The following is a 16647-nucleotide window of genomic DNA, read 5'->3' on the forward strand; positions in this document are numbered from 1 at the left end:
ATTTGTTTTGATTAGCTTTTTTTTTTACTGCTGAGCTGTGTAAGGGTGGTTGGCTTTTTGGAAACCTCAAAAACCAGACAGGGACAAGAGGCTTCTATCTCTTGGGATAGACGCCAAATACCAAGATAAATGGCCTACAGCCACCTCTTGTTTTTGGTGTTTTGACAATCGCATTTCCTAAAGAAGGCTGTCTGCCAAGAGATTGATGCTTCTCATTCTCTTCCCATCTTTAGTAATTGGATTGCCCTCATTAAGGTGAAAGTACTATTTTTTCTCCCTGTTGATTGTGTGTAGGTGGCCAGTTACAAATAGGGCAGATACTGAAGAGTAGGATGTTACTGTGTCTCAATAACTCTTCTGGTGTGAAAGCATGAAGCTGCAAGTTTCCCAAACAAAATGTAAATGCTTTGTTGCTTGTAATAACACGCTTGTAATGATGCAGGAATTGGTGAGTTTAATATTCTGTTCAACTTTCCTAAAAATAATGTGCATTATTGTTTAATGAATGACCAGTATTTATTAGGTTAAGTTGTATTTAAGCAGGTCTGCGCTTACGCAATTCAAGTGATTTAATAGGTATTATTAAGGTAATTAGAAAACGATCACAGTTCAGCAATAATATTGAGCTGCAAAGGTTGTGAATAACCAAATTTAGAGACAGGCCTGCAAACACTAGTCTTCAGTGACATTTACGCAACTCTCCTCTAATAATTCTGTAAGCCTGGGATGAATGGCCCTTTTGTTAGGAGGAGTTATTCATTAGCTCCTCAACTGAATTAGAAGAGAACATGCGTGGGTGCAAAACAACTGCCATGAAGACTGATGAGCAAAATGAGGCTTTGATGATCTTCTAATTGTAGTGACAACAATTCATGCATTTAAAAAAAAAAAAAAAAGGAATCGTATCAGTCCTATGAATAATTTTTGAAGCCCGTTATTTGCTTTATTCTGGTTCAAAATACCAAATAATAAATCATTGATGTACTGTCGCTTTGTTTTCCACTGACATTTGTGGAGGCTTATGGAGATCTTCTGCCTACCAGAAAATACAGAAATAAAAATCTCAAAACACATTTTCCACTGAAATTAGCATAACTGATCAGTGACTAAACAAATCATGAAAAAAGAAAATCTGTGTTGAGAGAACTTCAAGAAACCTCTCCGTTTTTTGGAAGGGGAACAAATATCTGCACACATTGCCCTTCGTTTTTATTTCACAAGGAGCATATTCAACGTTTCTCAGAACTTTCACGAGTGTCAAAAGAAATCGATTTAAACCTGTAAGAATGAAGAATATGAAGTTTAGCTGTTTCTAAAAGTGTGCAAACTGGCCAAGGCCCCTTTACTGTGTGACTGCTCTATGGAGGGACAGTGTAGCATCACTCTGGAGAACAGAAGGTTGATGTTTTGAGAACTGTGTTCAGTAAATACTCCTATGCAGCCTGTCATTCCCTAGAAGTATTGAAAACAGAAATAGCTACGATGTGATTAGAAGAGTATCTGACTTTCAAACAGTATCAAAGTTAAAGGAGACTTGGGTAAACCAGGAGGCACGTTTTGCTTTAGCAGTGCTGTAAGAGAAAGCCAATATGGCTCACAAAACAAACTCACAAATTGTTTTCCTCTAACCTTTAAAAAGATCTGTCATACTGCATAATGCAAAATACTTCATTGGTTTGTTCCGCCCTCGGAAGGCATAAAATGCTCTATCAGACTTAAATAACTATTACCATTATAAGTAAAAACATTTGAAAAGCTCAGGAAAAAAATGTCCCTGGGGACACCTGGGGGGCATTCTATGGGATGGAGAATGAGGTAAAACAAGGGCTACTTTTACTCTGGCTTGCACTGAGGATTTTACTAAAATGAGTGGCATTTTTACAAAGTGCATTACTCTTTGCTTACCTCAGTCAACCTACATACGCAGTCTTTTATTAGAGGTACACAGATTTTGAAGTGTAAAGAGGAAACATAAAGAAAAAAAAATTAAAAAATGCCTAATCAAGAAAACAGGAAAAAGGGAGCAGTAATTCTCTGTGTGTGTATGGGACATACACATACCTACAATTGTGATGTTTTTACTGTCGGTAAATTAGATCAAATTTTGATGATAACTTCTGATGGTGGCATATGAAGACCCCAGGTACTAATGCTGCATCCCTGCACTGGGTGTGGGAGAAGCCACAGCTGGCATGTCACAGTTAGAACTGCTCCAGCAGTCACTTTGAGATCATTTTTTTTTTATCACCGCTTACTGACCTGGAAGATCCCATGGGAGCACATCAATTATTGACAAGTTTTAATGGAATCAGGCAGAAATCAGACTTGCTCTGCCCTCTCCTGCTGTTTAGCTTCCCATTTCATGGTAAATTCAGATTGAGGTCAAATCCTAGTGAGAAATTGCAGAACTGCACCAAAACGAGCACAACTCTTGCCCTCAGTATGAAGGCCCATGCAATTCCTCCAACACTGGCAGGAGGATGACTGTGCCTGGTGAAGGCACAGAAATGGGCTGGTGACCATCTAACATTTCCCTTCTGCTCAGGAGGATTGCTAAAGGGCTGCATTGAGCAAGGTCATTGATCGCCTAAAGGACATGGGCTTTAAACTGCTGTTCTTGAGTGGAGTCAGCTCCTGGCTTTCCTGTTAAAGTGACGGACAGCTGAAGCAGTAGAGGCAAGAGGGTAATTTCTGGGGCTGACAAAAAAAAAGAGCATTTCAAAATGACAACAGAAAGGCATCCGAAACACTGCTGAGCTGTCCAAGGCTCTGCCTCTTTTACCACTTGCTGACCTACTTTTGTAGCTGTCATCACTGGAGCTTGAACCTGAGACCTTTGGGCTTATATCTCAGCACCCTCAGTGCAGTCCATCCACAGAAGGTGCAGTCCATCCACAGAAGTCTCCATCCACAGAAAACAGCCAAGCTTATTTACGGGTGGGTTATGCTTGGTTATCTAGCAGTGTGATATAAGGCTGGAGGAGCAGAGAGCTGTGTTCTCCTGCCTGCTGGCAGTACCTTGTTTTGCTTTGTCCCAGGTCCAGCTGGCCCTGCCTCCAACACACAGTGGTGGAGTGTGCAACTACCATGTCCTGAGGCAGAAGCACAGGCTGGCTGTTGATTTTATGCTTCTGAAGGGGCCAGCGTGTCACTTGAATTGTTGCCTCAACCTGGAGCAGTGTAAGATATTTGCTTCCTACAAGTGATCACTATTTTGTGGCAACAGATGGCAGAGGGGCAGAGCAGACACTGTGGGAGGTGTGTTTGCAGTGCTATCACTGCTGTAATTCTGCATCAAGGGGTGCTGGGGTGGGTTTGTTTTGTGAAGAAAATTAATGGAAAATGTGAAGTGATGAGCATATTAAAAAGGGCAGCAAGGAAAATAAACACATATGTACTCTGATTTGCCACTTGAAAACACATAGGGGTTCTTCATTGCCAAAGATTTTTGTACAGACAGCATTTTAGGAGCTTTAAAGGCCCTCACCTGGTGAAAGAAATCCATCCTCCTCTTCAGCAAGGCAGAGTTAAGCTGTGAGATCTTTGGGAAACAGACCATCTGTCCTGGGTTCAGCAGTAGCAGTCATTTTTCTCCGTCTTAGTAGCTGGTGCAGTGCTGTGTTTCTGACTTTCAGCCTGGGAACAGCACTGATAACACCGATGTTTTTAGTTGGTGCTCAGTAATGTTTACTCTGACCAAGGAGTCTCATGTTCTGCCAGGGAGGAGGGGAAGCTGGGAGTAAGCAGAGGCAGGACACCTGACCCAAACTAACCAAAGAGGTATTCCATACCACAGCACATCATGACCAGTATATAAACTGTAGGGAGTTACCCGGAAGCCCCAGATCGCTGTTCGGGTCGGGTTGGGTATCGGTCAGTGGGTGGTGAGCGGTTGTATTCTCTTCCTTTGTTATTTCCCTTATCATTATCATTATTAGTGGCAGCAGTAGTGGTTTGTGTTATACCTTAGTTACTGGACTGTTCTTATCTCAACCCACGGGAGTTACATTCTTTTGATTCTCCTCCCCATCCCTCTGGGAACAGGGGGAAGAAGAAGGTGGGGAGTGAGCAAGCAGCTGCATGGTTCTGAGTTACCGGCTGGACTTGAACCATGACAGTTCTTTGTGGCACCCAATGTGGGGCACTAAGGGTTGAGTTAATGACAGATCTGACCAGAGTGTGTCTGATCATATTTGTGATAAGCATTCATTGTTTCGGATTAATAGTCACACATCACGATGCTGATTTATTGGCTCTCAAAGTTGTTGCTCTTGATCTCACAGTTTCAGCATGTCGTACCTTATTTACAGCCGGTATTTGCTGTGTTAGTGTTTATTGGCTGGGGAGCCTGGGTTAAGGCTCTTGTTTCACTGTACTTTATGGTAATGGTTTGTAATACAACAGAATCATTGATCATAAAACTGGTCTGGCTTGCGTTCCCAGTGTGGTTACCACCTCTATACTTCGGGAGGTATATAATGGAAGTGTTTAGCAATTACACATCTTTTTTTCCCCCCTTGGGTGGTCAACCTATGAAGGAGACATTTCTTTACATCCCAGCTCCCCCACCGGACTATTTAGAGCATCATTTGAGAGTTCTGATAGTTTTGAATGGCCTTAGAGTACCCTTGAGACCTGCCTGCTGATTGTGATGGGGATCACCATGTTGGCACCCGCACAGAGTGTGTTTTACCCATGACCATTTAATCTGATCTTGAAAGTTAAGCAGAATCGGGTTTGGGTCTTGTCTAGGGTTAGATGAAGATACAGGAGGACCAAGAGATTTTCCCTGAGGCTGGACAGCCATGAGTGGCAGGGTGTGTGGGATAGTATGGGCAAGTATCTAGGTCAGTGGGCCCCTCCAGTATTTTGGAATTTCACTATCGAACAACTGCAAAATCCAGAAGAATTAGTAAAACACTTAAATAAGGTGTGTGGTCATTCTGGATGTACCAGAGAGGGACAAATCATGGCAACGTGCTCATGTATGTAGCCTACGCTTACAGAGCCCTGTTCAACACTATCCAACATCTTCAAAGGGAAAAAGATGTTTCTGTATCATCTGTTGCAAAGCAACAGACAATGCAGCTACTGCAACTCCAAGTACAACAGCTACACCAACCCTACTGACAAGTACAGCAGCTACTCAAACTCTGACTGCAACAGACAATGCAGCTACTCCAAGTACAGCAACTACACTAACCCCAGCGACAAGTACAGCAGACTCCAACAATGCAGCTGCTGGTGCTACTCAACCCCCAAGCATAGCGGCTGCACCAACCCCAACAACAGATACTGCAGCCACTCCAACCACAGTGATAGTCACTGCAGCTAAACCAAAGGTCCAATTCATGCCAATATCAGTTGCCCCTGTACACAAGGGGAAAAGCAAACAAGAGGCACAAAGAGCAACCCATACAGTGAAGATAAAGAACCAGTGCACTTATTTCATGGGACAGCATCTGAACAAAAGTCATTATGTGAATCAGAGGAAGAGGAAGAAGTGACTTCTCGACCCCAGATCTCAACTGAGATACGGAATATGCAAAAAGATTTCACCCATCATCCAGGGGAGCACATCATCACCTGGTTGCTCCGATGCTGGGACAATGGGGCCGATGGTCATGAACTAGAAGGTGGGGAAGCCAAGCGGCTGGGATCACTTGCTAGGGAAGGGGGAATTGACAAAGCAATTGCAAGAGAGAAACAGTCCCTCAGCCTCTGGAGGTGGCTCTTGGCAGCTGTGAAGGTAAGGTTTCTCTACAAGGATGATGTTATGAGTCGTTCGGCCAACTGGATCATGATAGAGAAAGGCATCCAATCTCTGAGGAAATCAGCCATTCTAGAGATGATCTATTGTAGGCTGGATGCTGGGAATACATCCATAGATCCAAATGAAGTTGAATGTACATGACCCATGTGGCAGAAATTTACATGGAGTGCACCACCATTATATGCACATTCATTGGCATCAATAACCTGGTATGATGTAGCACCACCGACAGTGGATGAACTGATTCATCAACTCCAAGAGTTCGAAGACAATCTCACCCCTTCCGACATTTCAGCTGTGGAAAAACCGTCCCAGGAGTTAAAACAATTGAGAGGTGATCTATTTGATCTGTCCAGTTCCTTATGTGTACCAGCCCCTGTCTCAGCTATAAACAAAAGGTGCCCTACTGCTCGAGAGAGAAGATATAGGAGGTACAGGCCACAGGCCACCCTATGGTTTTACCTGCAGGATCACGGAGAAGACATGAGAAAGTGGGATGGAAAACCTACCTCAGCTGCAGAGGTATGCGTGCGTGAATTGAAGAGGAGAGCAAAGGTCAAGGATGATCATCCCATGAAAGCTGCAGCTTCAGTCTCTGGTGAGCAGGTTCCCAGATGGAGTGGAAGAGTTGATTTTACTCCAGATCCTGTGACAAAGAATCCTAATCCCTGTCTACAAGATGTAAGTGACCAATATTGTGATCGCTATTCGAGGGGCCCTGCCTCCAGCCAGGTGGAGGTAGGGAACAATTGGATTTACTGGACTGTGTGGATCAGATGGCCTGGCACATCAGTCCCACAGGAGTGTAAGGCTCTAGTAGATACTGGTGCACAGTGTACCCTGATGCCATCAAGCTATCAAGGGGTGGAACCCATTTATATTTCTGGAGTGACAGGAGGACCCCAAGAGTTGACTGTACTGAAGGCTGAAATCAGCCTGACTGGGAAGGAGTGGCAAAAGCACCCTAATGTGACTGGTCCAGAGGATCCATGCATCCTTGGCATAGACGACCTCAGGAGCAGGAGAGGGTACTTCAAAGACCCAAAAGGGTACTGATAGGCTTTTGGTGTTGCTGCTTTGGAGACAGAGGAAATTAAGCAGCTGTCCACCTTGCCTGGTCTCTCAGAGGATCCTTCTGTTGTGGGGTTGCCAAAGGTCAAAGAACAACAAGTGCCAATCGTGAACACAACAGTGCATGGGTGGCAATATTGCACCAACCGAGACTCCCTGATTCCCATGCATAAGGTGATCAGCAAGGAGTGATCAGCAGGACCTGCTCACCCTTCAGTAGCCCCATATGGCCAGTGCAAAAGTCTAACAGAGAGTGGAGACTAATAGTAGACTATCGTGGCCTGAATGAAGTCACACCACCATTGAGTGCTGCCGTACCGGACATGCTAGAACTTCAGTATGAACTAGAGTCAAAGGCAGCCAAGTGGTATGCCACGATTGATATTGCCAATGCATTTTTCTCAATTCCTTTGGCAGCAGAGTGCAGGCCACAGTTTGCTTTTACTTGGAGGGGTGTCCAGTGCACTTGGAACCGACTGCCCCAGGGGTGGAAACACAGCCCTACCATTTGCCGTGGACTGATCCAGACTGCACTGGAACAGGGGCAAGCTCCAGAACACCTGCAATACATTGATGACATTATTGTGTGGGGCGATACAGCGGAAGAAGTCTTTGAGAAAGGGAGGAAAATAATCCAAATCCTGCTGAAAGCCGGTTTTGCCATAAAACGGAGTAAGGTCAATGGACTAGCACAGGAGATTCAATTTTGGGGAATAAAATGGCAAGATGGACATAGACAGATCCCCACAGATGTGATCAACAAGATAACAGCAATGTCTCCACCAACTAATAAGAAAGAAACGCAAGCTTCCTTGGGTGCTGTGGGGTTCTGGAGAATGCACATCCCAAATTACAGTTCGATTGTAAGCCCTCTCTATCATGTGACCCAGAAGAAGAATGATTTTAAATGGGGCCTTGAGCAGCAACAAGCCTTTGAGCAAATTAAATGCGAGATAGTTCATGCAGTAGCCCTTGGACCAGTCCGGACCGGGCCAGATGTAAAAAATGTGCTGTACACTGCAGCTGGGGAGAACGGTCCTACCTGGAGCCTCTGGCAGAAAGCTCCAGGGGAGACTCGAGGTCGACCCCTCGGCTTTTGGAGTCGGGGATACAAAGGATCTGAGGCCAGCTATACCCCAACTGAGAAAGAGATACTGGCAGCCTATGAAGGGGTTCGAGCTGCTTCGGAAGTGATTGGCACTGAAGCACAGCTCCTCCTGGCACCCCGGTTGCCCGTGCTGGGCTGGATGTTCAAAGGCAGGGTCTCCTCTACACATCATGCAACTGATGCTACATGGAGTAAATGGGCTGCACTAATAACACAACGAACTCGAATAGGAAATCTCAGTCGTCCAGGCATTCTAGAAGTCATCATGGACTGGCCAGAGGGCAAAGATTTCGGAATGTCATTAGAGGAGGAGGTGATGCGTGCTGTAGAGGCCCCATCATATAATAAACTGTCAGAAAGTGAAAAGCAGTATGCCTTGTTTACTGATGGGTCCTGCCGTATTGTGGGAAAGCATCGGAGATGGAAGGCAGCTGTATGGAGTCCTGGACGACAAGTTGCAGAAACTGCTGAAGGAGAGGGTGAATCTCTGATCCAAACTAGCCAAAGAGATATTCCATACCACAGCACGTCATACCCAGTAAATAAACGGGGCAGTTACCCGGAAGCCCCAGATCACTGTTCGGGTTGGGCTGGGTATTGATCAGAAGGTGGTGAGCGGTTGTATTCTCTTCCCTTGTTATTTTCCTTATCATTATTATTATTGGTGGCAGCAGTAGTGGTTTGTGTTATACCTTAGTTACTGGACTGTTCTTATCTCAACCCACGGGAGTTATATTCTTTCAATTCTCCTCCCCATCCCTCTGGGAGCAGGGGAAGGTAGAAGGAGGGCAATGAGTGAGCAGCTGCATGGTTCTGAGTTACCGGCTGGGCTTCAACCACGACACCATCTCATGTTTCACGTCTGTATAGTGCCTAACAGCGATGCACTGGCCCAAAGTGTTACAAAACCATGCAGTAATAGAAGAGTTACCCTGTCCCACAGCCTTTCCTGTCATTCAAAGCAGATGCAGATTTAGAGGCCAGCTGGAAAATGATCAGAAACTTGTGGATTTGATTGTGTGTCTGATGCCCACTCACTGGAAACAGGGACTAAGTTGATACTTGCCAGGATGTACATCCTGAAGTCCGGTTGCATTAATGGGATTATTATATATATATATAAGTATTTATACATATAGTTCAGCTGCTGGAGTCCAGTATCAGCAGAGGAATTATGTTGTCAAAGGCAGAAGTAAGAAAAAGAAAAAGTGCCCATTAATAAAAGAAAGTCTTGAAAGGAAAATCTTAACTGCCTGAACAGAAGTGGTTTTAAGTCTAATGCATCTTTAACTACAACATATGCAATAAACTACATCATTCAAGCAAAGGTAGACAAGAATGTTATACCTGTTATACCCAGACTTTACTGATGTAAGTTACACACAGCAAAAAAAATCTACATTTGAACTCACGTAGGCTTACTAATGAGGACTATTTAACATGAACTTAAGTGGTGAGTGCGTTGGAAAGAAAGCTGGTAATGCACACTTAAGCCTTTTATTTTAAACAGATTCAGGCACAAAGGATGAAACTCAGATGCTACATGAATGGTTTGAGCTGGTCCTGGAGAAGAATAAATTAATGCGTTATGAGTCTGAGCTCCTGATTATGTAAGTGAGGACAAACATTAGTACTAAAGATGGGGAGGGGAGAGAGGAAGAGTGTACTGAAAATACACCTGAACACCCTGTTGTGTGCTGCAGTTTGAGACTGTTGTGGAATAAATGTACCCAGAGTAGCTACAATCTGTTTTGAACACAGATTTTTAGTTGAGCCTTCCTTGTCTTTCCCTCTCACAGGGGTTCATTCATTTCAATCCTATAACATGCTTTGAAACAATATAGCATGTAGACGCTCTGCATTTACATAATGTGCGTCTAATGAACTTTCTTCTGTGAAAGAAAAGCAGTCTGACAAATTTATCTCAGGTTTCATTGGACATAGGGGAAAAGATCTAGGAATTCACTACAGCAATGAAGCAAGCAGATGCCCCAAGCAAATAAAAACTGCCTCAGATGCCACTGTAGTTGATGGAAACAATATAGGCTGTAGCTCTGTTGCCTCACCTCACCTCCTTGGAAACGTGCTCAACAGATAAGCGGAGGTGACTCTCAGCTATTTTCTCCAGGATTTCTGGACCATGTGGGAAGGCGATGAGAGTTATTACTCACCCCTGGATTTCACATCAGTGCAGGCTGCTTGTTGCCATTTATCATTTCCATATCACTCAGCACCCAGTGCTGTGGGCAGTAATGCAGACCAACCATTAGTTCCAGCTGCACCCCAATTTCTCCCCAGCTGATGCTGTCGGGGCCAAACCTCTTCTTTCCTGTTCAATTGTCATTGTGTGTTGCAGTAGTAATGCTTCCTGCTCACACCGTCTGGAAAAGCAGTTACAAAAGCAAAAGCAGGCTGCTTTTGTCACTGCAGAACACAAAATGTTGTCTGGATGCGTTCACATGTGTTAATTCCCTTCCCTCAGGACCCATTCCTGTGCAGAGAGCCTGCCAGGGCCCTTCATGTCGGGGGGATCATTCAGTCCTGTCCAGAATTACGTTGTGGGTGCCACCAACAAAGCACAGCTGGCTAAAGCATGAAGTGTTGCAGTGTATGAGAGAGCTTAATCTGATATATAATGCAAAAGGTGGTAGTGGTACATCTGGCATTGCTGTGGCAATGTAGGCATGGGCAAACTTTTTAGCCTTGATTGCCCAAGAGGAGAAAACACTGGAAAACAGAACACAGAATCTCTTGGTTGAATATTAACGTTTATGTCTTTATTGGAAAAAAGCTCTTTTAATGTACTTTTTGTTGTACCTAGAGCCCAAGAGCTAGAATTGGAAGACCACCAAAGCAGGTTGGAACAAAAACTGAGAGAGAAGATGGCCATTGATGGTAAGTCAAAGGGAAGTATATGTTCCAGGCCACAGTGAGAGGCCATGCCCGTACACACCTGTTTGCTTCCAGAGGACCAGAGTTGCTAAGGCTCTTCCTCCACTTCTCTTCTGCAAGGGCAGTTCAGCCAGAAAAATGCAACATGAGAGGTCTTCTCAACTGACTTCTAGTGAAGACAGCTAAGCTAACCTGCCCAGTTTTACACTGAACTGGATCAGAAGCACTCGCACATGTAATTGCACTAATTGTGTGTGCAGGCAGCAACATCCAGCTAGCATGCAATGATGGGAAGCAGTGGAAAGTAATTGTTTCAACCACTTAAACACGAAAGAGGTTATCTGGTTTTGTGCCAGCTGTAGCATTACTGGTTACCACAGTATTTTGGAATTGCTTTCAGATACTTTGGGTTACAGTTTAGGCTTGCCCTTTCATTTGATATTAGAAAAGAGAACACGGGCAGGAAGAAGGGGAGTTAAATAGCACTTGAATACCCAAAAATAGCCTGTCATGTTCAAAGCATGCAGTTTATAAGCCATGGCAGTTTTCAATGCATTTTCTGAAAAACACTTTTCATTTTCTTACAGGTACTACATTTCATGGTTGGGCTTTTTATCTTATAAATTAAACTCCAGTTTTTGTAAATAAGTTGTGCTCTTCCTATGCATTCCAGACAAAGCTTTGCTAAAAGACCTACCCTAGCCTTTAGGAGCCTTAATGGTCAACCTTAAATGTCCCAAATGCTGGAGAAATTTTCCCTGGACTGTAACATAAAAACCATTAACTGCTATTGACTTCATTTCTCATTGACTATAATATTAATTCAAGCTGCATGCCAACAGTTAAAATGTAAAGTGTAACAAGTGTGTTATCTGGATTTTGACCTCTTGTTTTGTGATCTTTCAGACAGCCTTAAAGACGAAATGGATCTGAATGAGGAGGTTGAAATTTTTACTGAGATGATGAAAGTGGTTGAAGAAAGGGACAAACTTGTGTCTACCTTAGAGGAGCAGAGAGTGAAAGAAAAAGCAGAAGACCAGCACTTTGAAAGCATTATATTATCTAGAGGCTATCAGCAGAGCAGGATTTAAACAGCCACATGCAAATAAACATGATTTCAGCAATATTCATAATCATGGAGATACAGTATTATGAAAAATGGAGAAATTCAAATTGAAAATCAGTTTATTTGGGAAACATGTTGCTTTCTTATCAAAAGTGCTTAAGCAGTTCTTTTGCACATACCAGAGTGAGTCATTTCACTATCAGCTTAAAGGATCACTGGAATACAGAATAGGACTGAATTTACCTCTCTGATGGGCATCAGAGTCTGTGAAAGGGAAATCAGAGCTCTGTTGTTTTCTTGGAATTTTATTTTAATGCTGAGAATAGAGTTTCTGAGAAACATGGTGACATAATTTCGTATTTTTGAGACAACATTACTTTCCATGTGTTTATCTGAATCTGTATGTGGTTTTGTTAATATTTTGGCACAGCCAAGCCATGGTGAACTATTGAAAGGTCAGAAAGCAAGCATCATATAAAAACAAGGTTAGTTTGTATTTCTGGTGGAGGAAGTGTCATTTGATTAATAACTACATATAAGCACTCATTAAAACTACTGTAAATGCAGTATCAGAAATTAATTTTCCAGGTATTTGCAAGTTTTAGTGCACTGTGTATTTTTGAACAAGTTAAAGCAATATTAAATCCCTACATTTTGTAGAATGGTAAGGGATTATCAAAGGGGTTACTACCCTTAAAACTGTTAAATGCTCAAAAAAGCTTTTGTATGTCACAGATTAAGGTCTTTAAAATATGCTAAATGATAGTTTAAAACTAATAATCCAAACCCAATTAGTATTTGTAGGGTAGGCTTTACAATGGCTTGATAAAATACATTGCACGTAGTATCATAGGGTGTGATGAGTTAAAAATCTCCCTGAGAATAATTCCTCAAAAGGATTGCAAAAACAAGTGTTGATTTTTTTTAATGTCAACATCTGACAGAAAATATTGTGGGTATATTTACACTACATTTATCTTGCTGCTTAAGAACACACGCATATTTTTTGCTTAAAGGAAATATCTCCTGTCTTCTCTGTATATGTATTTGTAGATATTGGCAAAGCGTATGTGCAGGTTCTCTTTAGTATTCTGTGTAATTCAAGTACTTTATTAAATCTGAGATAATTCTGCAATTTAAGATTGGTAGTAGGTCCAACTGTATGTATGATGCACTAGATTTTCAAAGTGGAAAAAACAAGGAGAAACTTAGACTTTCTTTTTGAATATCACTTTACCTCATGCACAGAGAAGATCTGATATTCTCATTCTTTCATGAATGGTACTTATTCGCAGCAGTTGCCCAGGGTACAGGCAAAGCTAGAAGCATTCCTGTTACAAAAGCTTTAAGCTAAAAAACCTCTTGGTAAGTATTTGTAGAGTAACAGACACACTGGATCCTGTCACAACAATTTATGAATTATCTTAAGTTTTTGCTGTATTGTAAGAAATTTACCCTTTCTAAAGATACAAGCAAGATTTTACTATTGACCACAGAAAAATAATATACCTCTATTAGTGCAAGGAATATATGACTGTTCCTCAATATTTATGTATTTATATTTATTTATTAGACTGTTTAAAGAGGATAAGAGTGTCTGGTTACATTTTACAGTTTGGATGTTGTCTCTGGTTTTGATACATAGATGTGTATTTCTAACAGCTATGTATAGGTAATGGTGTGCATTGTAGAGTAGATAGCTTTATCGATTTGGTAAATAATTAGTAAAAAAATATGAATTAAGATTTTAAAAATATGCTCTCAGTTACCATAACTTGAAGGGATACCCTTAAAGCATACCATGTAGGGCTTTAATAGTAAAATTTGTCTTTCAGCACAGTGGGAAGACAAAGCAGAATCCTTAAATGTGTTCCAAAATTACCATCAGACTTTTTTTTTTCCTCTGTCATTCATAAGCTAAGCATACCTGATCTTCAGGTTACGTTTTTATTGAGATGGATTGCAGCAATTGATTTTTAAATTAACTCTATTACTTAAGATTGACACAAAGTAGGAGCAGGCAGAGCAGTAATAAGTATTTTAATTTTCTCTGTTGAGGTCTGCTTGTATTTCCAGTTTTGTGGAGAAAATTTATGGATTTTATCACTGTTCCCAGAAGCCTCATGTCATCATGTAGAACAAGACTGTCTGGAACATTGTCAGTTCACTGTAGAAGATGGAGAGCCATAATGCTTTCAAGGTATTTAGTAAAAGAAAAAAAGCAAGCAAACTTCTTGATGCTTTGCATGGAAGGGGAATTCAGCAGAAACCTCCAGCTATATTAGTCAAAGATTGGTTTTCTTCACCTTGCTTTTACAAACTAAAAATTCCATTCACCTTAGTGCTGCTGCCATGAAAAGAGGAAGAGGAAGGGAATAATTAGAGAAACATGATTGCTCTCCTCTACCAAAGTCCAGCCTGCTCACTCCAGGGAGGTACACATGCTGCAATCAGTAAGGTTCAGGTTGCTTTGCATTGTATTTAAGCCCTGAGATTTCAGTTTACAGCAGATACTTGTTTGGCTATAAGACCAAATACAAAAAAATGCTTTCCTTTTAGCTCCAAAGATTTGAGTTCTTGGGAGTATTAGAGTCAACAGAAGCTGAGGGCCATCAGCATTTTGTGGACCTCAAGTATATTCTTTGCTAAAAAGATTATTTTCTGGATGCCATGGAGTCATAACACGTGTCACCCAAAACTCTGTGTCCACTCTTTGGTGGAATAAACCTGTCAGGCAACTGTTACCTGCCTGATAGGAAGTACTTCACAAGATTAGATCCAGAAATAAACCATTCAAGTGATTTAAAAAAAACAATAAGCTCTTAAGTCCTTTAAAGCAGGTCTTCATATGCTATAAGAGTAGAGAAGCAGGTTAAAAAAGAGAAGCTATGTGCACTGTTCACAGGTCAATTTAATATGGTTGGCTTGTATTAGAAATGTATTTAAACATTGGTTTGGTTATGAGTCTTCTTGCTGCTCAATCTTTTCTGTAAATTGACTTGTTACCCTGTAATAGATTTGTTCATTTTTAAGTCCTTAGAGCTGTCATTTTTTGGTATAATGTGATGTGCTGGAATGTATTGAGTATGTGTAAATGGACTAGATGTGAACAATTTTCTATTTGAAAAAAATAAAATTATCTCACTCTCTGAAGTCCCTGAATCATTTCCATAGCAATTTTTCTCCACCAATACCTACAATGTAATAGTGTGTGTCTAGGAAAGATCCATAGGTAAGAAATAATATCAGATTCTTAATCCCTATACTGGTAAGTAGATCATACCATCTTGCAATTCACAGATTCATGTTATAGTTTAGGAATAATGACACCCTGAAGGTAGACAGCATTCAACTCCACCTTTAGCACAAGAGGTTACAAACTCCATAAGGTCAACAACTTCCACACATTCTTACGCAGGGATTCACAACTTAATTTCCTTAGGCGTGACATGCAAATTAAAACAGCTCCTTGAAGACCTGAAGGAAGTGTCATTGTGTGGATCACTAAGAGTTGGTGATCAAAACCTTAACTGCCAGTTTGTATCTTCCGCTGACTTTACCTCTGTCAGGTCACCTCATTTTCTTGCTTTCTACCAGCAAAACAATGTGCTGCTTGAGAGGAGGGAACTGGATAAGCAAGAATTGGGGCTTATGTTAGTGCCTGTACCACTGTCCCCTGCTCAGTGACTCTGAATTTGCCCTCATTTTCATATTCAGAAGACAGATGGACGGCTGCTTCTCTTCAGAGTTCGAAGTAACTTTCAGTGTATTTAAACGGAGGTTTCTCTTCTACTGTCTTGTCCTTTTGCTTCCATCTTGTGTGTCCCAGAGGCAGATGTGGTGGTGACTCATCTGATAATACCACACATAAGTTTTAGGACTGCACAGGAATTACCTGCCTTCTGGGTTCATTAGAAGTAATATGTAGAACTTTAACCCATGTTCAAAACCTTGCAGCCATGTTGATTTCTCAACCAGCTGATCAACAGCTGGAGAACTTGAATGGCCCTGGAGTAGGATGTGGGTAGAAATGCCACCACAGGAATTTACCAAGGCTCCCTTCCTATCCCCCCCCCCCTTCAAAAGATCATAGGTCTAAAAATCAATCGGACAAGAAGTCCAGGAAAAAAAATCTGTAAGCCATTATTTTGACTCACGATCACTCTATCTGCTCCCAAGGTAAAGGAATGCCTCAGTGATTTTTAGGGTATTTGGTCAGGTTTCTCTGGGCACAGGCAACAAACTTTTGAAATCTTGTGCTCTGAAACTACTTTTTAGCCAAATGCATATCTGATTTCAACTAAGAAGTTTGCTTTAGTTTAGCAGTCTCTTTCCAGTAACAGGATGTGACTTGGCAGATTGGAGATTCTGTATGTCTTTTAAGACTTTCCTACTGTTAAGATCTAAAGCTGTCGCTGATGGGTTTTGCATGGACCGTACAGTTTTTGCATAGGTGGGCATGATGGGTTTGCCATGTTAGTGTGCAAATACTATGCCTGCAGTTTTCATGGCTGCCACATCTCATGGAGCTAGATCTTGACAAATACTTTGTGATAAGTAAGGTGGGTAAGCTGTGTTCACCTAAATGTCTTTGCCTAATATTTAGGACTAAATTATGTTTTCCTATGTTTGTTCTAAAGAACTACAAAAAGAGACCCGGTGGCCCTGTGTCCCAGCAGAGTGCTTGCTAATATATATGTTCATGTAAAAATTGATGTACAAACTTGCAGGTTGCAA

General features: G+C 41.8%; 1 protein-coding gene across 1 annotated transcript in view; it reads left to right on the forward strand.

Annotated features, from left to right (window-relative positions):
- Nucleotides 1-15063, forward strand: part of MICAL2 (microtubule associated monooxygenase, calponin and LIM domain containing 2) — a 119672-nt gene extending 104609 nt beyond the window's left edge. The window contains exons 34-36 of the mRNA XM_062620114.1: nucleotides 9463-9562; nucleotides 10774-10847; nucleotides 11751-15063. Of these exons, the coding sequence (XP_062476098.1) occupies nucleotides 9463-9562; nucleotides 10774-10847; nucleotides 11751-11935 (359 nt within the window). The 3' untranslated portion in view covers nucleotides 11936-15063. The remainder of the gene's footprint in view (nucleotides 1-9462; nucleotides 9563-10773; nucleotides 10848-11750) is intronic.
- The last annotated feature ends 1584 nt before the right edge of the window (nucleotides 15064-16647 follow it).

This window comes from Pezoporus occidentalis, unplaced genomic scaffold, assembly GCF_034315485.1.
Source record: "Pezoporus occidentalis ecotype Australia unplaced genomic scaffold, CSIRO_AGI_Poc_V1 ctg22, whole genome shotgun sequence".
Lineage (NCBI taxonomy): Eukaryota > Metazoa > Chordata > Aves > Psittaciformes > Psittacidae > Pezoporus > Pezoporus occidentalis.